This window comes from Pelobates fuscus, chromosome 4 (genome assembly GCF_036172605.1).
Source record: "Pelobates fuscus isolate aPelFus1 chromosome 4, aPelFus1.pri, whole genome shotgun sequence".
Lineage (NCBI taxonomy): Eukaryota > Metazoa > Chordata > Amphibia > Anura > Pelobatidae > Pelobates > Pelobates fuscus.
The window spans coordinates 83,008,154-83,035,511 of record NC_086320.1 but is presented as its reverse complement, the minus strand read 5'-3'; the positions used below and the strand labels follow the sequence as shown (position 1 = coordinate 83,035,511).

The window sequence follows — 27,358 nt, the reverse complement described above, 5'->3', positions numbered from 1 at the left end:
CTAAATCCCTGTAAATAAAAAATAACTTGACATTTGATGTCTTCTTTTTTTCTAAAATCTTCATTTTGAGCACCAAAAAAAGGCAAAATAAAAGTCCCCATACCCATCGCACTTTATATTAAAAAAAAAAAAAAACCTGACGCAAAAAAAGAATCCATCTTCACCCATGGAGGGCATGGCACAGAATGAGCTCCGCAGAGCAGGTAAAGGCTTATAAATCTTTCCCACACCCTGCAATTAGGCTTAGAGCACTCTGATTGGTTGGTTAATCAGAGTGCTCTGACAGGTAAATGAAGAGACTGATAGGAAGTCTCTAAATTTAGCTGTCACAGCACTGATTGGTTGACTTGAAATCCAACCAGAGTGCTCTGTGTCATTTTACAAAGCATGGTAAAGTTCTCATGCTGTGTAATTTGACTAATAAAAACACTCTGGTTGCTTTCAATAGGTCCCCCACCCGCTGCTCAGGGGTGGTTGCCGGGGGAAAGACAATACGTGCCCCCACCCCCCCTTATTATAATTTAGGATGCAATTCCGATCCGAACAAAGTCCCGAATTGCGTCCTAACACGAATGGAGAAACTGTTCTCATTCTCAGTGTGTGTGTATGAGTGCAGTGTGTGTGTATGAGTGCAGCGTGTGTGTATGAGTGCAGCGTGTGTGTATGAGTGCAGCGTGTGTGTATGAGTGCAGCGTGTGTGTATGAGTGCAGCGTGTGTGTATGAGTGCAGCGTGTGTGTATGAGTGCAGCGTGTGTATATGAGTGCAGTATGTATGAATGCAGTGTGTGTGTGCAGTGTGTGTATATGAGTGCAGTGTGTGTGTATGAATGCAGTGTGTGTTTGAGTGCAGCGTGTGTGTTTGAGTGCAGCGTGTGTGTATGAGTGCAGCGTGTGTGTATGAGTGCAGCGTGTGTGTATGAGTGCAGCGTGTGTGTATGAGTGCAGTGTGTGTGTATGAGTGCAGTGTGTGTGCGTGTATGAGTGCAGTGTGTGTGCAGTGTGTGTATGAGTATGTGTGCAGTGTGTGTATGAGTATGTGTGCAGTGTGTGTATGAGTATATGTGCAGTGTGTGTATATGAGTGCAGTGTGTGTGTGTGTGTGTGTGTGTGTGTGTGTGTTGCAGAGCCTTGGTGGGGGGTGGGCAATTTTATTATTAATTTTTTTAATTATTTTAATATTTTATTTAATTATTTTTTATTATTTTATTTTATTTAATTATTATTTTTTATTATTGTATTTATTTGTAATATTATTATTTTACTTATTAATATTTTATTATTTAGATTTTTTTTTTCGTCCCCCCTCCCTGCTGGATACATGGCAGGGAGGGGGGCTCTCCTTCCCTGGTGGTCCAGTGGCATTGGTAGTTCAGTGGGGGGGACTGTGGGGGCTGTGAGAGAGCGTTACTTACCTCTCCTGCAGCTCCTGTCAGCTCTCTCCTCCTCCGCGCCGTCCATTCAGATCTTCTGTCAGCTCCCACTGTAAGTCTCGCGAGAGCCGCGGCTCTCGCGAGACCTACACTGGGAGCTGACCGAGGTGCTGAACGGACGGCACGGAGGAGGAGGAAGCTGACAGGAGCTGCAGGAGAGGTAAGTAACGCTCTCTCACAGCCCCCACAGCCCCTGTCTGTATTATGGCAATGCAAATTGCCATAATACAGACTATTGACTCGAGTATAAGCCGAGTTGGAGTTTTTCAGCACAAAAAATGTGCTGAAAAACTCGGCTTATACTCTAGTATATACGGTAAATAAAAGACATCCTGTAGGAAGCTTGTTGAATATATTGTTGCATGAGAGGCTAATGAGCTTTAAGAGGAGAAAAACAAGTAGCAATGAGCTTTAACAAGTTAAGGTGTGGATTAGTGGAATACGAGAATGTTTAAAACCCACGGACTATTGAAATAATCATGAATTAATTAGCCTTAATATTTACTGCTACTCATTAGTACAATTAGATTGCTGAAAGGACTGCCAAAGACAAGAAGCTGTAAAGCTTTTAGGACTAGAATATCGTATAATTCCCACTGTGCCCAATTGCATTGAATGTTACCAGGTTTCCTATTGTTTCCAGCCAGCAGATACTCCAAGCTAAATTCTTCTTCTTGGTACAGCCAATGCTAATTAATTCCAATTATCACAGTAGGTTATCTTCACATTTTGCGTCCCGTACCATGAATCTCAAATAATTAATGTGAAGTTGTACTCAAATAATTAATGTGAATTATAATCTGCAACGCCCAAGGGTAATAAGTGGGGAAAAAAAATACTTAAAATAGAGGCACTGTGTGACAGATTCTCAATTCAATAGCTATCTCTTATCCTCTTCCTCGGCATCAACGGAAATTGAACAATTAATTATAAACTATTTTGAGTCAGATTTTCTTTGTCCTTTCTTGTGCAGAAAAGATAAGTACGGTATATCATTTAAACCAAAGCCTGATTAAAAAGAAATCCACTCATTCTGTTGCAAAGTGCTGACTTAACTAAATGTAGCAAAGTTTTTCACCCAGAATTTTTTTTATTTTTGCTGAAGTTTTTATAATTTTATATTACTCTATATGCTTAACAAAACAAAACAAAAACCTAAACAAATATATACTGTCTTATTAACGTCGGTACAAGCCCTCACCTCTCCCTTCATATTTCATGTATTTCTCTTTTAGGGCTTGTTGGAAGGTATTTCCATAGCACATAAGTAGGTGGCTCTGCTACAGTAACGATACCTAGTGGACAATTGCCTGGTAAAAGATGCATAGGATGAGTGTTCCATCCATTGGGGGCATACTGAAATAGCATAGGTAACCAATTTTGGACCCCTAATCCAGAGCTCAAGTACCACTGACCAAGGGATTTGCAGATACAGAGGCCTTATTTATCTTAAATTATTACTTAAGAAAAACACAACAACAAAAAAAAGAAGCATGTTATTTTGTGTAAAATAAAATAATGAGGTCCAGTTACACAATTGTGTATACCAACACATTTTAAAAACAATTTGTACACAGTCCTCTTGAGAATAACCAATAGAATTTTCACTGAATGACCTGTTTGCCTCTAACGTAAACAGCACACCACAAATGTACACAACGTGGGACAACACTGTCATTCCCCAACCTAAACCCCATTTAAGTCAGAAGGAGTTATCATTGCATTGCTTGTAGTCTACACAAAACCCTCTGCACATGGAGAAGTGGTGACCAATACATGGCAACTAAATTAGTGAAATACCTGGGAGTAATAATTATCACCTGTACAATGTGCTTGAATGATGGATAACAGTTATAAGACTTAATGTTTATATAATTCTGTCTGTTCATGCAGTAGTCCTGCATTGCAAGCCAAAATAGTCAATTTTAAAAAGTGGCTTTGCCCTTTTAAAGAAATTAAGAAGAAGAAGACAAAGAACAGTGTTGTACTGACAAGCATATCTTCGAGAGAAGAAGTAGTACAAAGCAAAAGAGAAAAAAAAAATGCCCTGGTGACAAAGAAATAATTACTATTGCTCAGTGCCAATAATTAATCTTACCAAATTACATTTCATTCTAAGGTATCAGGAGAGCATTAGTAAAATGATGATAATCAGTACAATGTACCACGTTGCACAGGATATTCAGATCTCTCAATGAAAACAGAGAATAGGTTGTTACAAATAAATGTACTTTGGAGATTATGACACATTAGAAGAAGAAACATAATGTACAAAAAGCTAATTTTATTCAAGGTCACAAAATTCTGTGGCATTAAAAGAAATGCAATTTTCCCCTGTTGATCACAAATTCCCTCTGTAATCTCCAACTGTACCAGACAGCGTAGGTGGACAGCATGTACAAATACACGACAAATTTAACAAGAAATGTAGATGATTAGATAAACTATAGTACGTTTGAAGACAGGGCTCTCAAAACATACAGCATCAGTTTATTTTTGACACTTCTAGAACTTTGGGCTAACATCAAGTGCAATACCATTGATGTAGCAAAGTGAAATACTTTAAAGCCCATGGTGCTACCTAGTCCCCGCTGATACACTTCACATACCCAGATTGTGAAACTTGCACGTTTGAAGACACGTGTTGCTGGAGCTCCAAGACCCTCCATAAGCACTTTCCACCTAAACGACTCGTCTTTCAGGCAAGTAGGTTAACTTTTCACTTTCAGCCCAGGACTGGGGCCATCAATGTTTTTTATTTCTCTATCCAAAATATACTTTCTGTTGACTTTATTTGCACCCGAAACTGAAAATGCTCCCGTGCAGCAAAGTCCTAAGGTTTTTTTTTTTCTAATGAAAATGAAAGCTTTTTGTGGGGGAGACGAGACTCTGGCCTTTTAGCTGTCATCTCTTTTCAATAACTTTCCGAGTCCAGATCGAGGCATAGCTTGGACAGCAGCACATACAAACCTCTGGTCTTGTCAGGCTAGAGAGGGGAAGAATAGTTGGAGCCTGAAACATCAAGTTGCCAGGCTCCTGAAGACTGTTTTTGGCTATAGCAGCTCATCTTGCATAGGCTTGGCACAGTACATCTTGCGTTGTTAGCACAAAGATGGCAAGCACTTGTTGTCACACATCTCGTGCTTCATTAAAAAAAAATTAAAAATACTAGTTTATTTTTGCCAATAGATTTTTTTTAAGCCCTATACTTAACGTATGTTACCTACTTCTGCAAATCTGGAACAATTTTTCAATTAAGTTCAATTACATACAATTACACATAAGAAAAATGTGCTTGCATTCATACAGGGCTTAATATGTCTTTTTGCCTGAGGTAACTGAAAATTCAAGTCTGGTAAATGGTGACTTTGGCTATCCAGGTGTGGACCTTATTGGGAAAAGCATCTCCACGACAGGTCTCGCATTTGTTCCTCACCTGTTTGCCAATGGAGGAGGTTGACCTTTGCAAAGTTCTGACACATTACTGAAAGCCACTCATTATTCTGAGTCATAATTATTTATTTTGTGGCTGGGTTTGGAGTGGGGTAGGAGCCAAGTGCCATCCAATCATTTAGAAAGCAACACTACATCGTCCGTTCCTACCCTTTTTTTTTTTTTTTTACGTATCGATTTATTTTTTAATATATACATATACATATGTATACATACACATATATATATACATACACATATAAAAAAAAGTTAACAATTAAAACAAATTGTAAGAAATGAAAAAAAATTATAAGAAATAAAAAAAAAAAAAAGAGTAGGAAGGGAAGATGTAATGTTGTGCTTGCTTCCTGTTTGGTTGGATGGCGCTGGGCACAACACTGACAAATCTCCTCTTTGGGTTTCTCGTGATTTCCAAAGTTTTGCCATTTACAGAGGTATGTGAATTTAGATAAATAGCTTTACTTTTATTTGTTTCCATTATTTATAAACCATTGTGATGAAATTAGAGATATTTCACTTCTGGGCCTAACAAAAATCAACAATGAACAAACTCCCATTTGTTTAGATGAAAAAAAAAAAACGCTGTAAAGAAATGGTGTGATGGTGAATTAACTTTTAAAAGTAAACAAAAATAGCCCTCCAATAATAAGTAATTAAAATAAGTATATTAACTTAGTAATTAAAACACGTGTATTCTGAGTGATGAGAATCTGCAGCTCAATATATATGAAAGGCAAACTAAAATATAGAATAATATCCCAGCATAAAACTTACAACAGTGGCTATAAACCTTTCATATCAGAAAACAAAAAGCCTAGGGTTTGAATCATTAGATAATAGTAACGGATTGTACATGCCTGGAGTAGAAACTCCGTTTAGGATAGGTGAAACCTTATTTTGTGCAGTTACCACACACAGAACAGTACATATACAATGGTTATTAGAATGTGCTTTACCTGGATACTAAAGATACAAGCAATCCTGATGGCACATCGAATACCTTCCAAGCAGAGTGATGCCACTTCAGTATCATCGCAGTCTTGTAAGCCAACGCTAAATGCTGCTAGAAAAGGCGTCCATGCCAACTGGTGAACAAACATACATTTGTTATTTTTTTACAGAAAACTGAGCAATCTAAATACCTGATATACAAAGTATTGCAAAACACAAAGTCCCGTGCCATGAAGGACGGTGTTAACTTCCCACCACAACCAATGCTGTAGAATACTTTCTCAGGAATCTCGTTCAACTTGACTTTTATTTAGTAACTGAAAGCTGTTCAGGACCTTTGCTTAAAGGACCACTATAGTCACCCAGACCACTTCAGCTCAATGAAGTGGTCTGGGTGCCAGGCCCCCCAGGTTTTAACCCTTCAGATGTAAACATAGCAGTTTCATAGAAACTGCTATGTTTACATTGCAGGGTTAATCCAACCTCTAGTGGCTGTCTTCCTGACAGCCGCTAGAGGCGCTTCTGCGACGCTCAATGCGAAAATCGCATTGAGCACGCATAACGTCCATAGGAAAGCATTGAGAAATGCTTTCCTATAGACGTTTTTAATGCGTGCGCGGCTCATAATGCGACGCGCATGCGCATTCGGCTCCAATCGGGAGCTGATAGGTCACCAGCGCCGAGGGAGCCCGGCGCTGGATAAAGGTAAATGGCTGAAGGGGTTTTAGGGGGACCCTAAGGATTATATAGTGTCAGGAAAACAAACTCGTTTTCCTGACACTATAGTGATCCTTTAACACAAAACAACGTCACAGAGTTAGAGAGACACCTTGTTCGTGCCAAGCACGTGTCTTAAGGACATGTTTATTTTTCCAGATTAACTTGGTAATAGCAGATTACCATGGAGGTTAGATAAATATTGCAGTTCTCTAAAGAGTTACCATTGAAATCCACAATCTATCAGTTGCTAAGGGATTCTGTTGAAGAGATTGACTGCAGAGCACAGGGAAGTTGCTTCACAGTCATTTTATTTTGAAACAATAGACAATATCAGAGCACAATCTATGGGCTAGATTCTCAGTCCCCACAGCAAACACATTTTATGTTTACGATAGGATTAAGAAGTATAGGGGACTGTGTTATATTGTGTGACACTGCTATTTTAAAGGGCACTGGACATAATATTGGCCACATTTATCTACAGTTTGTAAATTTGAGGATACAAATTACCTAAAAGTACTGCATTCATGCTTGATTTGCAATGTTTTACCAATGTATCTTATAGTAATCAAAGATTTAACAATAACAAAAAAATCCTCCAAAAAAGTCTTACCTTGAACATTGGTCTGACATGCTCTAGGTGTGTAGCACTGGTGAAAGGAGCTTGCACGTGGCTCACAGCCTCCATAAGGGCCTTTGCGGTCTTTGCCATCTGTTCCATTTCTAAGTTATATAGCAACCTTCTCAGCTTCTCACTGGCTACACCTGTTTGGGTAAAGAAGTATACACGTACTGTTAATATTCACATAAATATAAATAAAACTGTAAGGATGATAAATATAAAAACCTAAAAAGATTTAGCTTGCCTATGTGGACCAAAGTGCCAAGTCAATAGACTTGGCAAGAACTGGGAGCAGGGACATTTGTTTTCTGTAACACTGGCAATGTTCTGTTAACCTTAATGTGGTCAATGCTGTCAAGTTGACAGGAATATGCACTGGGTGAAAATGCTCCCAGAAAATTATCTTCTCTCTTCAGTTAATGCATGTATTAAGCTTCCAGAAACACGGACTCATGGGGTTAAATGGGCCTCATTTAGATGAAGTTGTTTTGGTGCCTAGATTGTCCCTTTAAATCACAGCTAGGAACACTGATTTATGAAGAAGTATTCAATTATAAAAAATTGTGACCAGGAGGAAGATTTAACACTCTGGAAAACACATGTAATGAATGCACAGCGGTCATGGCCTTACTTGGTTTGGATGATTTAGTGGTGATTGCAAGCTCTTTTGTCTCTTTCATTGAGATTTTTTTTCCAGCAATCTCATTGTAGATGGCAGAAAGGTATTCTTCAGGAAGGTCCTTGCTGTCATTAATTCCTCTATTCATTTTGATGTATTGTTCTTTGGTCATTTTGTTTTTGACCTGAGGATTTAAAATAAGCAGATTACTTATAAAGTTAATCAAAGAGCATTCTGTTGATATAATGCCCAGTTATTATAAATACGTAGAGAGCAGATTATTTATATGAACTCAAGTATGAACATGTGACCTGTTTAAACAATCAACCCTTAACCTTTTTTCCCCTGGAAATATGACTTCCTGCCACATGCATTTTAAAGATGCACTTTCACTTCTCAAGAGTTTGAAACAAATTATTTAAAACCCAATTTCAACCCCTACAACCCTATTTTTTCTTTTTAGCAAAATCTACTATTTTATATAACTACTTTTCAAAATTTTGGCAAAACGTTAACTTGAAGAGTCTGTATGTGCAGCATTTTGCTTTGAAACCCTGCACGTATGAAGATTAATCCCTCTTCTTCCAGAAAGGCAAATCCACCTCTGGCAGCATTATACATTAACTCAGCACAGAGTTCAGGAAGGCTAATGTTAATTATGTGCAAATTTGGCATCTGACAGCAGCAGCACAGCATGCAGGACCCACGCAGCCAAAGGAGGCATGCCTCCCCCCTCTCATGCCGTCCCTGTCCTGAAGAGTAAGGTAAGATTTAGCCTTTTGATATTTGTTTTGTAAGTTGGAGGGGCAGGCGGGCAAAGGTTACTTTAATCAGAAACAGTGATTTATGAAAACACCTTTTTTGTTGGAGTAGCCCTTTAAGCAAGCTTCTGCTTCCTTTTCCATGCCTTTCCCCCCCAAAGTTGTTGCTCAATTTGCTCTGAGTTACGGGCATACTTGCTGGTCTCCGGTGTATTCTCTCATGATGTTTTTGATCATACCAAGAGCCTTCGATATTTGTGCATGCGCAATGTATAGACGTTCCGGTTGGCTTACCTATGTACTGTTGTGCTCCTTGATAGCTCACTACGTGCTCAGATATGTGCATGACTGAGATTTCAAGAGCATATCCACTGGTATGGAAAATTAAGCTAGCAACGGATGCCATTGTATAGAAACTTAAGATGGTGACATGACGGAACTGAAATATGGCGTAAGTAAAGTAATAAATTATTAAAACTACAACACAACAAGGTAAGAAAATAGGCATAGTTGAGGAGTAAGACTGTTAAAACAGACAACTTTGTAAAAGTTATAGTCACTCTTTAAAGTATATCTTCTTCATGTTTGACATATTTTTATATGACAACACTGCTTCTTTCTGTTATGCAGAACAGAGCTTAACTCACACAGATGTTTGGCCACAAGAGTTTTTGGCTCTCCATAGATAGAAGTCGAGTCTGGTATTGGGAATCCAATGACCCTAAGTTAGAAGCCAAACCTTTCTAAAACGGTTTGAACACCTGGCATCATAACCACTACAGCATATTGTAGTGGTTATGGTGATTGGAGTGTTCTATTAAGAAATGCCCATGAAAATAAAATAACTAATGGTCACATCCAAGGACCAATGCACAGAATCCCAAATTAAGATACAAAACCAACTAATTATTGGGGTCTGTCACTTCAATAACATATTAACTTATCCCTCTATTTAACAAATATAGTAGTGTTCCTTCTAAAAAGGAAGGAATAATAAAGAATTACATGATATTCTCTTTGGCACGTTTCTTTCAAATAAGTTTGTCTTCTGGTTCAAATATGAGCTGCATGGACCAGCAAAGCGTACAGAATCTCAAAATAATCAAGAAACTGAGAACATTAAAGTATTCTCCATTCTGCTATGACGAAGAGTGTTATCCATTTATCAGATTATGCACAGTCTATTTAAATTCCCAGGTTCGCAATTCCTTTTTAATTAAATACGTGAGGCCACGAGGCTGTTGAAACTAAAGTATCTCAACAGTAATTAAATCCATGAGTGGTCAGAGGCCAACTGCAACCCAAAGCATCACTAACATTGAACTAGCAAGCCAAAAAAACAGTTGAAAGGTAAAATGTAGCAATTTTTTTTTTTTAATGTACAATCATCTATTTCTATAAAGGAGGTTGGATAAAATGTAATAAAAATGTTAATTAGATTTAATTTTGTTATGCAGAGATCATGATATCTTGCAATGTTGTAGCCATATCCCAATTTAATTCTATAGGATGGGACAATATGTTCAAGAGATGTGAACTCAAGATATAATTAAAATGTAAATAATTATTTAGATTTATTAATAATGTATAAATATTTTTCATGGATGACATTGCAATTTAACTCATACCTTGGTTTGATTTGTTATTTTTACTTTATGGTTGTTAGAGAAGAGGAATTGTGCTCTAACCTTTTTCCCCCTTCCCCTTATACCTCCAAATATGTTTTAAACTTACCCGATTTCCAGCGTTGGACGAAGCTCCCCTCGCTGGAGTTCATGCCCCTTCAGATATCACAGCCTCCCTCTTATTTTTCCAATGAAAAGCTGCTTGTTTGTCATATAGAAGCATTTTATTGGATTCTTTCTCCAACTCAGAGATCATGTAAGAACTCTAAGCAGTAAAGAGGTGGATTGAGGGAGGAGATATTTAATTATTTTTAAAAATCAAATTACTGTTACTGGAGGGAGGTGGGGAGGGAGCACACAGAAAGAACGACATTGACGCTTCCCCTTTCAGGAGCTGCCGGAAAGGGATAAGCTCTTTACATCTGTTGTCAGAGCGCATTTTTTTTGCGCAGAATTGGCTAAAACAGAGTTCCGGGCTACCTAAGTCAAAATTGCCGGGTGTGTATCTAGCCTCAGGCACAAAAGTACAGATTGCTGTAAATGTGCAGTGTTTCAAGCTAAAAATGCTGCACATACTGTCTCCTACAACCATGGTGACTAATAAATAAAAAAATATTCATGGTGGTTAGAGTATCCCTTTAATACAGTGTGAAACTCAAAACTAGCATTTTTAATTAAATATAATTTCTTAATCCAAGTACATGATTTCCAATAAAGAATGAAATAAATTACCTGTGATGTTATTAAAATACATTTGTCTCCAAGTTTCATCTAGAGATATTTACTTATTAACCCAAATAAAAACCAGAACTTCTCATGTATTTTAGTCACACTCAGACACACGTGTTCAAATCTAATACATGAATGTCCAAGAATATAGAGTAAAAAGAGGAACCTTGAGGCATCTACAACATAACTGCACTGTGTCCCGTTAAATTTAGGAGAGGGAGACAATGACACCTATGCTTATTCCCTCTGCAGTTCAACACGTCATTAATAGATTGTTCCAGTGTTTATATGATACAATGGTATGATTTAAATTAATGATTGTTTTATTATTTTTTCAGTTTTATTTATATCAATCGCACCTAAATATAAGTCATTCAAAATGACCATTATTATAAATGGGTGAGTTTGAGGACAATTAGGGATACAAAAACTGCAACCAAATTAAAAAGCAATACAAATAGTGTGTGAGTTTATGGATAGACAGATGTATACTTTTCATTATTACTGGATCTCACACTAAAGCTAAAAGGTACTGACAGTACATTCAATACAAGAAAAAACATGCTTCTGAAGCCCTTTCATTTGCCTGCTATAATATATTCACTTTAACATTCAATTAATAATTACATTAGGAACAATCCCTAGAGCTCGAGTGAACATGAACGGAATATCAGAATTCATTGGAAGAGTTATGATGTCTCTATAAGAGAGATGTCAGAGAGCTTTCCACAGAGCATGTGGCCGTCTTATACAGCCTCTGGCCATGTTTCACCGTCACACCTGGAAAAGCAATAGGAAAGTGGAACTGCTATACACACATATGGTGCTTCATTCTCCATTAAAGAAAACACATTTGTGACAGGCCACCCTGTCCCCGGATTAAAAAAAGCTCTTTTCCATTCCCCTGTTTGTTCGGTATATTGCATTCACCATCGATATTATTATTATTCTGTTTGAATACCGAACAAACCAACGAATGACCAGACCACCCGTTTGTGGAGTGTGCTGCTTGTTAACCTCTGTCACCCCTGTTAGCACCTCATAAACACTTATAAATGCAACATTCTAAATGGTCGGCTGGGTGGTCGCCGTTTGTATGTACGAACACGTGCCGGCGGCCATCTTGAGCCGCGAACGCAGGCAGAATTGTTTGGTCGTCGAGTGTGTTGAACTAAAATCGGACACTAGACCGCCTGAACTTCCATCTTCGCTTGCGTTCGTCTACATTCGTCTGGATGGAACAACGCTCCGTGCGAGCTTACTCCCGAACAAGAGACACCTAACTAGCATACGGACTAATACTTTCATTCGGTATTTTGTATGATTTTCCCAATTTCATGGAACTATTCTGGGCAACAGCCTCGTGTGCGGTCGGTCAGAACTTTACCTCGGTGGCGTTTCGGCTGCGTTCTTGGGGTCTGAGCGCTTTCTGGATATGTTGGGCACTCAGATCCAGGCTATCTGGGGATATAGAACTGTTAGCAATATGTATTGTTGGGGTGTTGTAAATGTACCTGATAGATAATTTAATTTCGAAGTTACTAAGTCCTCTCTTCGGTCCAGAGAAAAGTATGCAAGAGATTCCCCTGCAATGTCACATTGGAAACCTCTTTGCATGGGGAATTGCAGGTAGTGTGTGGCTTCCAATAAACCAGTTCACCCCCAGCATTAAGTCTCGACTAATGTCTGTGGGGGAAAGCTGCTATAACACTACTTTGCCTGCTTTTGGATTATCGCTATTGGGAACGCTGTTTTAGATTACTATAGCATTACACACAGTATGGGGAAAAGAAAATGGCGGTGAAATCCCTCTTCCTATCGGGGTGGCCGCCACAACATTGAACAACAATTAGATTGTTTTCTATTCTGCCTTTTTTCTTTTTTCCATCCTATAGGACCTGCTCGTATAAGACAAGATTAATCTCTTCTTGCTGAATATCTGTTCTCCTGTTGACTTACTTTGGGAGAAAATGCTGTTTAAGCTTACCTCATATAATAGAAAATAGCCCATACTGTGCTGGGGTTTCTTTAGTGATGCATAACATTGGTACCCAGATGCTTACGATCATGGGAAATGTAGTTCACAAACAGTTGAGATACTAAGGTTAGCCATCATGACTCTAGAGCTAGCAGTTTCTATTGGCCTTGCTCTAACTGCTACAAACATGCAATATACAAAAGTATGCAATCTAACAATGGCTCATGTTATATGCATAGCAGTCCAGCTGAGGTCCAGACTTGACTTAAATCTAAATATGTCTGATGCAATGTGATGGTATTTGTACTGCACATGACTCAATTATCTCCCACAACCACGTTGGCTTTTAGAGGTCCCACAGTAAATATTATTCAGAGGCACAGCACTTGTGATGGGAAGTGTGCAAGTTCCCCTGGTTGTCTGACAGCTGTTTTGGGAGGTGTGTAAACTTCCTCTTGCATACAACTTTCTCAGGGCAACCGGCAACATTCAATGGCTTTGCTGGCAACACCTGTGGAGTGAGTCAGTTGTGTGGGAGCATCAAAACGCACACATCTTCCATGACAGCTGCTGGACCAGCAGGGAACAAGGAAACGCAAAAGGGTAAAAGGAAGAGGAGCTTTAGGTGCTTGGAGAGCCCCACATTTTTAGTAAAATTGTTTACAATTGCATTGATCAAAAAAACAGAGTGCACCTAGAGCCTTGGTCTACAACCACCATACTATAAGCTGTAATATTGTGCTTTGAGTGCTCCTTTACAGGATATCCGGCCATTTTATATTTACTGAATAATACAAAACATACCTGACGGCTGTGTAGGTCTGTAGTTAACATGATTATTGAATAAGCCAGGACATAAGCAGTGTCAGCGCTAGCAAACAATGTTTGCCTAAAAGATAAATACAAAAAAAAAAGGGGAATTTTGATTTTGTGAGAAAACGGATTAGTAAAATGCAATAGGCTGTAATCAACATATAAACCATGTAACTTTTTCATTATTTAAAATAACTTTTATTCATTCTATAGTTTTTGCTATAGCACAATATAGCATGATGACATCACTGGTTAATTTGATGAATGTCACTATCAGCACAAGAGCTAATGAATCTTTTGGTCCACCAAACAATTCATAGAGCTCGAGTGAAAGAGTCTGATATTTATTACCATTCAGTGAAATGCAGAGGCAGCATTTTATTATGGTTAGCAACATGCAGCAAAACAAATCAGATTATTGCTTTGTAGACGGCTGAAATATACAACTCCTTCAGATTTAAAGCTGTGCAAAAATCAATAGCACATTTATAAGATTTAACCACAAATGACTAATGTTGAATACCAACCTCAAAAACGTCATAACAGTACGTAGAAACTAACAAAATAGCGTCTTCTATAGTTCTATTAGCTAACAGTAAGCTGTGGGGACTTGAGAACACTCTTAAAAAATATTTTAAAAGTACTGAATAGATATTTCTCATTTTTCTTGTTTTATTTTGCCCACATGATGCAATTTCAGCCTCAATTTAAAATTGTTGGATAAGTTTTCCAAATGATTTTGGATAAACTTTTATAATTATTTAGCAATATGAAAAATATTTCACATTTGTAATATTTTGATAAATTTTTAAAAAAATAGTACATACTATATTAAAAATGTGATTTTACGCTTGGAGTGCCAAGCATATTGCATCTCACACAGTGCTGTATTTAGTGCAAGGCTAACAAGGCATTTTGCCTTGGGTGGCACTTTCCAGGGGGCGGCAATAAAAACACCACCTCCCCAGGTGCCCTGGCAAATACCTTATTAGCCTTGACTTATGGGGGCCCAAGAGATGGCCGGCTGGCTACCCGGCCACCCTTGAGTCTTCACCCCCCCCCCCCCCAACCTTCCCCCTCCCCCCCAGCTCTTCAACCAGCCGGGAGCAGGAATATGACGTCACTCCAGTGCCTGGCATCACTAAGCGGCGCACGAGGGAGCTGAGCATGAAGACCACAGCTTCTTCGCCGCCTATTTTGCGCACCCATCCGCCCCCTTGCCTGCCTGCCCTCCATCCTACATGTCTGCCTGCCCAGCAGCCCTACTGGACCCCAGGTAAGGGAAGGGAGGCTGGGTGGATTTAAACTAAAATTAAAAAACATAATTATTTGTAAATGTTGGGGGGAAATGCGTGTGTGTATGTCAGTGCATGTGTGTGTGTGTGTGTCAGTGAATGTGTTTTTATATCTGTCAATGTGTCTGAGTGAGCGTATCTGTCAGTGAGTTTGTTTATCTGTCAATGAATGTGTGTGTATGTCTGTCTGAATGTGTTTGTATGTCACTGTGTGTGTATGTGTGTCAGTGAGTGTATGTGTCTGTCTGTCAGTGAATGTGTGTTTATATCGGTCAGTGAGCTTGTTAGTGAATGTGTGTTTCTGTGAGTATGTGTATGTCTGTCGGTGAATGTGTGTGTACGTCTGTCAATGTGTCTGTCTATCAGTGTGTGCCTGTGAGTGTGTATATATGTCTGTCAATGTATGTTTGTCAGTGAACGTGTATGTCAGTGAGTGAGTGTGTGTGTGTGTGTCTGTCAGATTGTGTCAAATCAGTGAGTGTGTGAGTATGTGTGTTTGCCAGTGAGTATGTCTGTGTATCTGCATGTGTGTGCTGGTCAGTTAATTAGTGTGTCTGTGTGTGTCAGTCAAAGCATGTGTTAGTCTTTAACAGGAAGAGGTGTGGCCTTGACAGGAAGGGGGTGGGGCAGATGTATATTAGGGGGTGCCCGAGTTCCGTCATGCCTAGGGCAGCACAAATTCAAAATACACCACTGATCTCACAGCAGTAAACCGTAATATGTATTTAAAGAGACACATTCAGAATCATAACCACTACAGGCACATTAGAAATCTGTCCCTGAAAATATACCTTTGAAACCCTCTCTGATTGTATTTAGTATAGTAATCCATGTGAATGCTTATGGCACAGTTCCTGCAAATTAAGCATTCCAAGTTGCCCAGTGTATCCTTATACTGTACAAGTACTTAGATGGCTCAGGAAAGAAGTGATGCTTCCCCATATGATCTGAATGAATTGTATATGAAATTTACAAAAACTGTTGAGATTTTTAAAAGTACATACTTTTGGGCAGCATCTTAGCACCATAGCAATTACAAAAAGCCACAATGTTTATAGTGCCTTTAACAGATCTTTCAAAGCAAGGAGCTTTGTCAGTATATGTAAAATGAAAATATATGTGAATGTGTTACTAACCCTTGATTGCACTCTAGGTATCGAGCAGCAAACTTCTCCATTAAGCGATCGATTTTCTGAGCTTCTCCCGGAAGGCGAAACCCTTCAAGAAAGAGCCGAAGAGCTGACACAAAGTCTTTCCCTAAAAAGTCATGCTGGTCCACATATGCATACATCACTTCCTTGTTAAACTTATCATGGTCCCCAAGGAACTCTCCAACTTGAGTCTGAAATACAAAATAATGGGACATTGACACAGATCAGTAACAAGAGAATTTATACATCAACCCACTGGACCGAGTAAAAGGGAATACAATGCATGGTTTTCTAATTGAAAGAAGACCATCAGGGTTATTGACCAAAGTGGGAATTGTCACGAATACAAAATGAATTTAAAATTGAAGACCAAAATAGCTGAACTATACTACTATACATATACACTAGCTATTTTGGCCTTTGTTCATTTTGAATTCCAATAAATTCTCACTTTGGTAAATAACCCTGATGACCGTTTCAGTTGGAAGTCAGTTGCACACCATAGTTGTTTGTACATCCAACATTCCACATCAAACAAAAAGAGGAAAAAGTGCATTCAATTTTAATGATATATCATAAATGCATTCACTGCTAAAGAAATGATTGTAGTCTATCAAGTACATGGCACATCACTGCACGTGTTGCATAGTCTGATACATGTAACATAAATCACATCTGGGATATATAATAAGACTATCACAAGAAATATAACGACATAATAGAGGGAAAAAAATGGTTTGCAGTAGTTGAAACAATACATTTCTTGAAATTAGTATGTGCGTGGGTGTGTAAGTGAAGTTAATTGAGTTCTGTTCCATCAAATATTGGCAGGCAAAGGAACAACCTGATCTTGAAATTGACTGGCCCCTACCCAAAATGTTTAGCTCAGAGGTTAGTCCTGTGTGCATCCACACAGCAGCAAGAGGGATTGATCTGTGCAAAGTGGCTTTGTATTACTTGATCTTAAGAATGCAAAGGAGAAAATGTTAAAATCAGGGAATTTTCAGTAATAAAGTAATTCTATGCTGTAAATACAACTTTATAAAATGCTACTAAAGAAAAAAAAATCTAGAGGTAAGTAGAAAGAACCTCAATTATCCTTTGTGCTTGTTCATTAGCTTAAAAATCAGGTAGTGGCACAGATTCTTCATAATTGTTCTCATAAATCCAATGCGTCTCAGGACAGCAGAGGCTAAATTGATCGGTGGTTCTGTTTTGCAGTCATTTTATATACAAGACAACATAAATGAAATTACTCTGAAAATATAATGATACAAGCAGTAGTGCCTCTTAGCATAATTTACAAAAACAGACATGCAAGGCAGTTCTTTGCACCATGACCTATAATAGATGCAGAAAAGTTTATGGTGCTTAAAATGTCTCATTCAGGAGTTTGTGTGTTCAAGCAAACAGTTAATTGAAATTAAGTAATTCAGACGCCATGTACAGAATGCTAGACATGCCCATGCCTTAATAAACCAGGCTTGTCGCCCATGTTAATCCAGGTTGTGTTCTATCACCAAAACAGCAATCACAGCACTGTTATTGGGAGGATTTTGCAATAGAATCTGAGGGAAAGTACAGCATTTAAGTCTATGCAGGATACCGTGAGATTCTCCATAGACACAGCTAACATCTAGCTAACATCTCTGCAGCTATCACTGGTGATGGCTGCGAGATTGACACTTCTAAACGGTGGACGCTCCACCCAGTGTCAGGCATAGGAAACATACTGAGACAAATTAGTCCCTGCTTTGTCTCAGTACATCTTTTGACTGGGTTGGAAATTCAGTGACAATCAGTATGAGTATTTAACAAAGATTTTTAAATTTATGAAATACTTATTTAACAGGGATTGGGTGGGTGCGTGGGTTGATCGTGCCACTTTAAGCATTATAGTAATGCCTGAATATTATTTAAAAGGACGCCCAAAAAATAATAATTCAGGTGCTCATTTTATTTTTTCCCCAATTAACTTGTTAGTGAAAAGGTTAGTTCTAAACAGTCTAAACAATGGTGAGTACTTGTTAATTATACTACCTCAAGTACTGAGAATGTTTAATACACACACAGTGCTAGAAGACTTCAGGCACTAGAACCAATTCAATGAGATGACTAAGTATGGTTAAAGTGACTAAGTATACTCAATATGGTACACAACAGCAGACAAAACTGGCAATATGTGCACTTTCTATATTGATGAACATGAGCATGATACAATAAAGGCATTCTTACAGAGTCCAATCTCTCCTCTTGGTGCAGGAACTGGGCGATTTCTTCCTGACTAGTTCCTAGCATCCCTTGTTCCTGTAGATACTGAATTCCTCTCTTCGGTTTCTTATTAAACCTGCAGAATCAAAGTCATTGAACAGAGCTTAGATTAAAAAAAATTGCATGCAGTCTGGTCTCCACCAAAGCATGAACTAAATTTTTTTTTCTTGTTACGATTTAGGAAAATAAGAATAACAGGTCAACGGGTAACCTATAAAACCAACTGATCAGTTAGCTTGCCCACCATACCCAGACTTATCACATATGTGACCACAGCACTGAATAAAGAAACATAACACAGGCCACGTCAGCTTATATTCTCTGCTTCTCAAATATTACCCAAAATTACTTTGTTATCTTGAATTTGCATTACTGATCACGGTTATTGATGTGATCAAGGACATTAGTACAGGTGTCCTGATCCTTCTTTTACGCTCACCTAGGATTCTATACATGTAAACAGCAATTCTCCACAGATGCAGTTAGTACAAAATGGTGTATATTTTAACACTTGCAGACACAATGTCGGCAAAAGCCTTCGCCTTTACACAGTCTCTTTAGACTGTATTGTATTCTTTAGTGCTTGAAATCCACATCCACATTATTTAATATCTGTGAAAAATTCTGAAACAAACGATCCCAAACTCTGGCAAACAAGTCAATCAAAACACTGTCAGAATCAGTGTCAAAACATTTTATTCACTGATCTGGCATATTTATTTTCCTTTTTTCAATATTTGTTTCTGTTTGATGTTAAAGGATAAAGTGTGTATATATATATATATATATATATATATATATATATATATATATATATATATATATATATATATATATATATATATATATATATATATCTGTTGGATAAACTGGATTGACCAGTGCAGGTTAATCTTGTGTTACAAATGATAAAAGATGAACGATACCTAAAATAGTGAAAGCATTACTTACAGTTCTATTCCTTGCTCTATAATTTCTTTTTGCTGTTTCAAGACTTCAAACTGCTCTGGATTGTCTGTTCCAGACATTTGAGTACTATAGCTTCCGATACCCGAGGATGCTGTGGAATCCAGTGAGTTTAAGCTGCCGTATCTATTGATCGTCTCAGTATGTTTGTTGTCACTTGTGTCCTGTTCGACAGGTTTTTCTTGTCCTATAACATTAGACAATGATAAAGTTATTTTTGTGTGCAGTATTTTCTTAGATGGCATGCTAGAAATATGTACAATTATAATCATATCACACTTAGCAATTTGGTAGATTATAAAATTTAAACAGTTCTGCTCAAAGCTGTTAACAGTTAAATTGTATTTTTACCGCCGCCATGATTTTAGAATCTAGACTTTTTTTTCCATAGATGTCACGTTACAGATTATCATACCACCATTGTGCAAAAAATCATCTTAATTGTTTTGCATGATACATGGTTGCCACAAAATCCCCTAGTCTCTAACTTCAATATGAGGTGCTGAATGGGACCTGGTTAACTGTACATTTTCCATAATTGACTAACTAGCATCTTCTCATACAGCTCCACAATACAGCTCTCAGAAAGCAATTCTAGCCCTTAAAAGAAAATATATTAGACCACTTCACAAGTGAAATCCAATATCTTCCTGCACAATTCCTTCACATTTTTTACGTGAATAAAATACCAAGAGAGATACACAAGTAATGTATTTGTGGAATTACTAAGTATGCGTGTGTGCAGCCCAATACAAGAATGCATGGAACATCGACAATCAGCTGAGTTTTCTCAGCCACTTTCTGGTTGAAGTGGACTTCAGAACAAAAGTATCCTCAACACTGTAGTAAACACTTACGTAATATAAATTGTTAATTAGTGATTCCACTAGCCAGGCTACAAGAATCACTCAAAGCACCATCATAACTTTGCATTATTGCACAGGTGAGGGTGAATAGAGCAACCAGGTTTATCTCTGTAAAACATGCTGCAGGTGTAAGGCAATTTCATAGGATTGTCAACCAGGCAGGGCAGAACACATGTTCCAAGCTGAACATATACATTCTATCTAAGTATTACTGGCGGAATCAACACATTGCATGCATATATTGGACTGAGCTTGCTGGGCTATGTGGAAGCCTAGAGTCATGGCTCATGGCAGTATGTCTGCAATCCTTTGAAATGTGTGGAACTGCCCTGTGGAAATAAACTACGTATCCCATAAATCTCTATTGGTAAAGATTTATGGGATAAGATCAGACACCACAGGCAAACCCCAAAAAACAATGATTCCTTTGTGAGCATTTTATTTTTAGTGGTTTTATATTTTCCCTTATTTATGCCAACATGCTCGCTTCATGTCAGCACAACGGCGTTAGAACATCCTATACTTCTTTGACTCTCAAATCCCAGTTTAGACTCTCCGTGTCTCTGGCATACAGGTCTGATGCATGTTAAAGTGCATTAAATTAAAATCTATGCATTTGCTAGCATTTCTGCTTGCGTAATCTAAAGGTGAAATGTAAATAAGAACAAGTTGTGCTGAGGATGTCAGGTATACTTTAATACATAATCTATAAAACATATTAAAATAGAGGATCAATTTTACTACACAGTTTCCCTTTAAATCATTATCAATTGCTGATCACAGTCATTACTACTATAGAGAACAGTGAAGGATTTCCATACCAAGAGTTGACTGAGAGTTGGGGTTAACATAGAGGTCCTTGCTCCATTCCACCATGCATTTTAATATAGACACCAAACATTCCAGTCCTTTTTTCCTCAGGCTTAATTCCTTGAAAATGAGAGTAAGACACGGATTAAAAAAAAGAATTAAAAGCTGCACATATAGCAGTAACACAGCAGTAGCTGAAAAGTCAGTCAGGTCAGTGTGTTTGTTATTGAGAGAAATGTCAACAAAAATTTTATTGTTTCCAGGTAGAATGTATGTGAATGTTTTTGAGCGGATCCTTTTTCGTTCCCTAGCTCCTCTTCTGACAAAAGTATCATAGAGCATCAGACAAGATTCCTGGACGTAAACAAAGTGTTAATGGGTTCATCCCACCAATGAGAATGTCCAGGGAGTGTAATTGTGTATCACTCGCTCGCTAGATAAATTCGTATACATTCTAGGTTCTCTGGAATGACATGGCTCATTATTAAAATCCGTGACCCCAGGAGGAGGCTCGGGATAAGTAGTTCTATATGCCATGGGTAGCCAAAAGTTGGGACTCTTGCGGTTGCAGAGCTGAAATTCACATAATGCTTTGTGATTTATAATGTTGCAAAGCATCATGGGGGTGGCTGTAGTTCTACAACGGTTCTACCAATGGTCCACCCTGAAATATAATGCTTCTTTAAATATGAAAAGAATATAATGCAATAAATAAAGACACAAAGTAGCAACAGGCAAACTTTATCCATAACTCTGTGCATGGTGTTAGGGTATTTATATCGGCAGACATTTTGTGCTATGATAGAAATTAAAAGTGTATACTGCCTGAATCACTCAGAACAGAGCAGACTCCATTTTGGATTTCAAGCTAACAAAGACACAAATTTCTATCCTCTTTGTAACTAAACACTAGCCTGAGCTAAGGAATACTTTGTATAAACATACCAAGTGATACAATGAGTCTAACAGAGAAGGAGATGGAATACTCTTCTTAATGTTAGCTTCACACAAGAAAGCCAGACACCAGTGACCAGATAAGACTCAGTAATTAATTTGACTTTCTAAATTTCACAAGGTCTCATTGTAAGTAAAAGTTGAAATTAAGTTTAAACTGTCAATTTTAGAAATTACAGCAGGAACTGTCTGAAGAAAACCCCAATAAACTCTTTGAACTAACAAGTAACCTTAAGTTATGGCAGACATATAGATAAGCCAAATTATGTCAAAATCGTCATCAGGAAAAGTTAACCGTTTCCTGGATAGGAAAGTTTAGTTAGGCGATACTGCCCTCTATGGACCAAATACCTAAATTGCTATATGCAGGGTGACCCCACCTTCAATTTCCTATTGGCTTATCAAGTAATGACGAACAGAAAGTCTGGCCCTTTAAAAATGAGGATCACAGGCTAAGAGAGAGGTAAGCAGAAGGAGAAAGGAGTAAGCAAGGGGAGAAGAAAGACAAGAAGTAAGAAGCAAGTGAGTCAGAGCGAGAAAGAGACCCATGACAAACATTCCTTGACACTTAGCTACCTGAGAACATCTCTTTAACTGGTAAATATGCTGGTTTCATTTAATTAATATAATTTAATGAAAACATTTTCTAATAGCATGATATATGACTGGATAAATCACGGTCAGATTTTGATATTTAGAAATCTTAGTTAATCTAAAGAATATATAGTTATAAGCATTCCATTCTGCAGGTGGAATTAAGAATAATTATATATCATTGTGATATCATCACATGTTAGCATATCATGATATTTATCCAGGTCTATTGATTTGCTCTAAATTAAGACAAGATATCTTTTTAGGCAAATTAAAAATTCAGCTTATAGAATTTGGTAGATTTCTCTTATTGGATGGTTCCAGGAAATGACTAATGAGCTGGTTTAAATGTTATGTTATTTAAAATTACATGAGAATAGATCTTATATGTCCAGAAAGATCTAACCAGCATTGAAAGGGTTACTCAGTTATTCAGTTAACTGCTAGCCAAAGTTTTATGGCCTTCCGCTGTTGCGAAAGATTTTCTTTCTCTGTGAAGCCCATCATAAATCTTGTCTTGACAATTGCTGTGTTAACCATTGGAATGTGTATTGCCATTGTATTGCATATTCATGTTATACTAAATATTCATTGATTATTATCACGCATGTTACATATTATTATTTAAATTGTCACAATAAATTGTATCTATTTTTATAACAAACTGTGATTTTATTTATATGGAATACATTTCACTTACATGATAACGATCTTTGGAATCTAGAGAATTGAAATAGTGGGCAATTCTCAACTGTTTACTATTATTATCCCATAAATATCCCCACAATGTGATTATAATGGAACACAAAATATTTAACCAAATAAGCAGTAACATGTTTAAAACCATACTGACACAGCTGGAGATAAGACATTTTGCAAAAGAAGGTTTCAGAGTGATTGGATTTGGATCGGAGTTTGTGCAAACTCACATCCCAATGTAAAACCGTGAAAGAACAATACAGTAGTTTAGCAAACTGCAAAATATGTAAGGACGCATACAAAAAATACAACAAAATCCAGTTATCTTAAAAGGCTTCTACTTAATTCTACACCCTCCTCTTTAAAGAGTACTGCAGATGATGCTTGCCTCTCATCCACTCACAAAAAGCAAATTTGTCAGGATATGTACAGAGCGCTATTTAATCCCTTTGAAAAACACAATTTTAGTTAAAGCATATCTGGTGAAAAATCACTTTAGGCTGTAGAGAACCAAAACAACCACCCTAAAATATATAAATAAATAAATAAATGATATATATGATATATATATATAAATAGCGCGAAATGGAGAAGCCACCATGTTTGAATGACTTTAAAGACTGGCACGTAGTAATTAAAGAGCTTGTGAGGGTAGAAGCTCATAAAATGAATGTGGTGTTCGATATGAACACAACCAGAGATGGATTTAAGAAGCAGTTTAATAATTATAGGTATTTCCAGGAAGCTGGTGTGTGAAATATTAATTATTCCGCTTGGGCTCGGGTACAGAAAGATAAAAGCTTTGCTTGCTTCTACAGACACCATATACTGGTATTCACACCTGATTAAACAACTTTTAAATTTGTGTTAGAAATCAAGACTCTCACTTTCTGTGTGTTAAAGCTTTCTTGTCACACATAGTTTGCCTCTCTGTCCTGACTGCCCCAATAACTTGCACTTTCATTAGTAGCTTTATGAAGCTGGGAACTATAAAAACCTAAGTTACCCATTTATGACTGTCCACTTTTCCCCAAACCCTGCTTAATCAAACTGAGAGCTGTGAAAGTTTTACTCGGTGGCCATATATTGACCTTACACATTCACATTTGCGTAATAACACAATTTTTACCTAGATTACATCTGTACATCAGTTAATCCTTTGATGTTCCGTTCACAAACCAACCCATAGATGGTTAAGAGGAATACTCAAACCTTTTAGCAGAGACTAAATACCTAAAAACAGTAACATTCAGATCAGCATCTGATCCCTTTAACCCCTTAAGGACCAAACTTCTGGAATAAAAGGGAATCATGCCATGTCACACATGTCATGTTTCCTTAAGGGGTTAAAGAGCACTGCCATACCATCACCAAATGTAATAATTATAGACCAAACTCAACCAAGAAATGTCACAGCCACATCAGCCTCTACGAAGAGGCCTGCTACTTCTATGTTATAAAATATATATATTGCCTAATGGGTTAAAAATATATATTTTAAAGGACTAGACTATATGTCATTTGTTGACATACTAAACTTAAACATTATGGCAGAAGTATTATTTAAAATAGCCCTTTTATTTTCCCGACAGCACAGTTGGAATGTTAAAATATATTTACCTGCACATTTGACATGCCCAGTTCTTGGCTTCCCCGTCCTTGAGCAATTTTTGAGAGATCATTTACCAGTCTTTCAAAGATATTAGCTGCATTCAAGTCACAGTCATAATTGACATAAATATCCACCACACTTTGCGCATCTGCAGGAAACAATAGTGTAAGATGAGGGGGAGAGTGGCTCTCCATGTTGTATGTGTTAATCCCAGACAGTAACCAGGGCACTTATAAAGATAAAATAGTATAGCATATACTAAGGGTTAAGGATCAAAGTTTGCTGTACTATTTAATTTAATTATTATTATTTTTTTTTAAACATATATTTTCTAAATTTACTATATTTTCTTTTCTTTCTATTTTGGATATGCATTTGCATAAAATTAAATATCAATGAATTGGTATTTCCATACCTGCACAAATTCTGGTCAGTGTCTGAATAACCATCCATTTGTGATCAAAAGAACTTGTGGACGTTTCCAGTATATAAAGGAAAATTTCTTTGAAGAATACCTGAGGAAAAGGTAAATGTAATTATATTAGAAAGAGGTAAGCATGGTTGTGGCGTACTTGCCCTCGCCACGAGCTCCTGCCGAAGGACTATGAGCCATGCTAAAAAGCTATTGAAACACTGGGTTTACGGAATTCCCTTGGACTGTTCGAGAACCGAGCCAACCCACGAACTGCAGACCACCTCTTAATGACCCTTGTTAACCTCTCCTGACAGTTCTATCAGTGTGGGTTCTAATTGTGCGGCTGGGTGGCTGCCGTTCGTAGGTTAGTATGCATGAGAACTGTGCGGCAGCCATCTTGTTTGCGAGAACGCAAGCAGCGGTGTTTGGGCGTCGATCGCGTGGAACAAAAAAAATCGGACACTGAAACTCCTGAACACTGCTGAACTTGGATGAACACCTGCTCCTTACCCACACACGTCAGGAGACTGCCATTCGGTAGATTTGTTCGTATGGTTCATACGAACAAATGCTATCAAGAAGCCAGAGTGTGCATTCGTTATTTCTTTCACATGGAACTCCAGAAGTTGACCAGCCAAAAGCACAAAATGCCCTGGAACGGTTTGGGGCATAGGACCATATGTCTGGACGGTCAGAACTTCCACACGGTGGAGTTTCGGCTCTGATCGTGGGACCTGAGCGCTTTTTGGATATGTTGGGTGCTCAGATCCAGGCGATCCGGAGATGTATAGACTTTGGGAAATATGTGTTTTTATGGTTTTTCATATTTGTCCTGAGTCAGGATGACAATGCATTTTGTGGGTGTTTTATGGGTGTGTTTTGGGGAGTGTCTACTGTACCAGATTCTGTATAAATGTGAGCCATTTGGCAAGGAATAAACGGTTCTTCTTCACCCTCCACTAAGCCTCAGCTCGTGTTTGGGTGATACTGCGGCTACCCCTTCAGCAGTAACTATAATCACTACTCAGCACTACCTATAATCACTGGCAGCTATAATCACTCTGGAGCTATCACAACTAGAAAGGGGCAACCACAGGCAGTAGAAACCCATCTTCAAGAGGGTATACCGCCACAATGGTCATACAAGACATTAAGTTAAATCAGTTAAATCAAACTATGCTAGTTTATGTAAAACAATTCCAATATCTGAAAACATAAAAAATATGTTCAGAGACGTGAACATATTTATCAACTTGATAATCGTTCCCACAGAAACAAGACCATGTGTTCCTTAGAATTCCATTGAAAGATCCAAGTTCTGGTAATCCTCAGCTTGCGTATCTATGCTGAAACCACATCTTCTCTGTGAAAAGTAGTTCATTCCACTTTGAACTACAGTGAGATGATTGAGGCAGGGAACCCCAAAAGGGTTTTATAAAAGAGCCAATGTCTCTTGAAATTGGCACTTTTTACAGGGACATGCTGAAGTGCTTTAGGTATTTGAAGTGTTCCTATAATAGTACGAATAAATCAACATTCATGGTGATTAGACCTCAACATACCTCAATCTGCATCTTTAGGTGCAACTTGAAATTCGATAATAATGTTAAGAAAATTGATAGAGAAAGCTCAAAGACCTCTGGAACAGAAGAAACCCCATTTTTCGATAGAGCCACACAAAGGTACTGTTTGATGGCATTGATAAACATCTCGTTGGTCTTGAAGACAGGTCCAGCATTTTGCAGAATGGACAGAAGTAGCTGAAGAGAAAGAACCTTTGATCGTAACTCGTGGGACCTATAAATATAAACAGAAGCATTTAAGTTTGAACTTTCTTTACACACTGTAGATTGTGAATTATTAAATTATTTACATATGTAGCATATTCTACAATTTCAGAAGATAATTAATTGCTAAAGGTGGATGAGCCAGAGCTTATTCTCCCTAGATCCACTTTGTACTTAGATATTCTTTATCATAAAAGATACAAGAAATTGAGAAAATAACAGAGGCTGAATGATGT

The 27,358-nt window shown here is 37.8% G+C and overlaps 1 protein-coding gene across 1 annotated transcript in view; it reads right to left on the bottom strand.

Annotated features, from left to right (window-relative positions):
• The window catches only part of ARFGEF1 (ADP ribosylation factor guanine nucleotide exchange factor 1), a 179,990-nt gene that overhangs the window by 33,763 nt on the left and 118,869 nt on the right, over positions 1 to 27,358 (bottom strand). The window contains exons 10-20 of the mRNA XM_063451344.1: positions 26,898 to 27,132; positions 25,336 to 25,435; positions 24,929 to 25,068; positions 21,073 to 21,181; positions 19,371 to 19,572; positions 18,384 to 18,495; positions 16,134 to 16,339; positions 13,694 to 13,778; positions 7,809 to 7,980; positions 7,169 to 7,320; positions 5,841 to 5,969 (exon numbers count right to left, since the gene is read on the bottom strand). Coding sequence (XP_063307414.1) covers positions 5,841 to 5,969; positions 7,169 to 7,320; positions 7,809 to 7,980; positions 13,694 to 13,778; positions 16,134 to 16,339; positions 18,384 to 18,495; positions 19,371 to 19,572; positions 21,073 to 21,181; positions 24,929 to 25,068; positions 25,336 to 25,435; positions 26,898 to 27,132 — 1,642 coding nt within the window. The remainder of the gene's footprint in view (positions 1 to 5,840; positions 5,970 to 7,168; positions 7,321 to 7,808; positions 7,981 to 13,693; positions 13,779 to 16,133; positions 16,340 to 18,383; positions 18,496 to 19,370; positions 19,573 to 21,072; positions 21,182 to 24,928; positions 25,069 to 25,335; positions 25,436 to 26,897; positions 27,133 to 27,358) is intronic.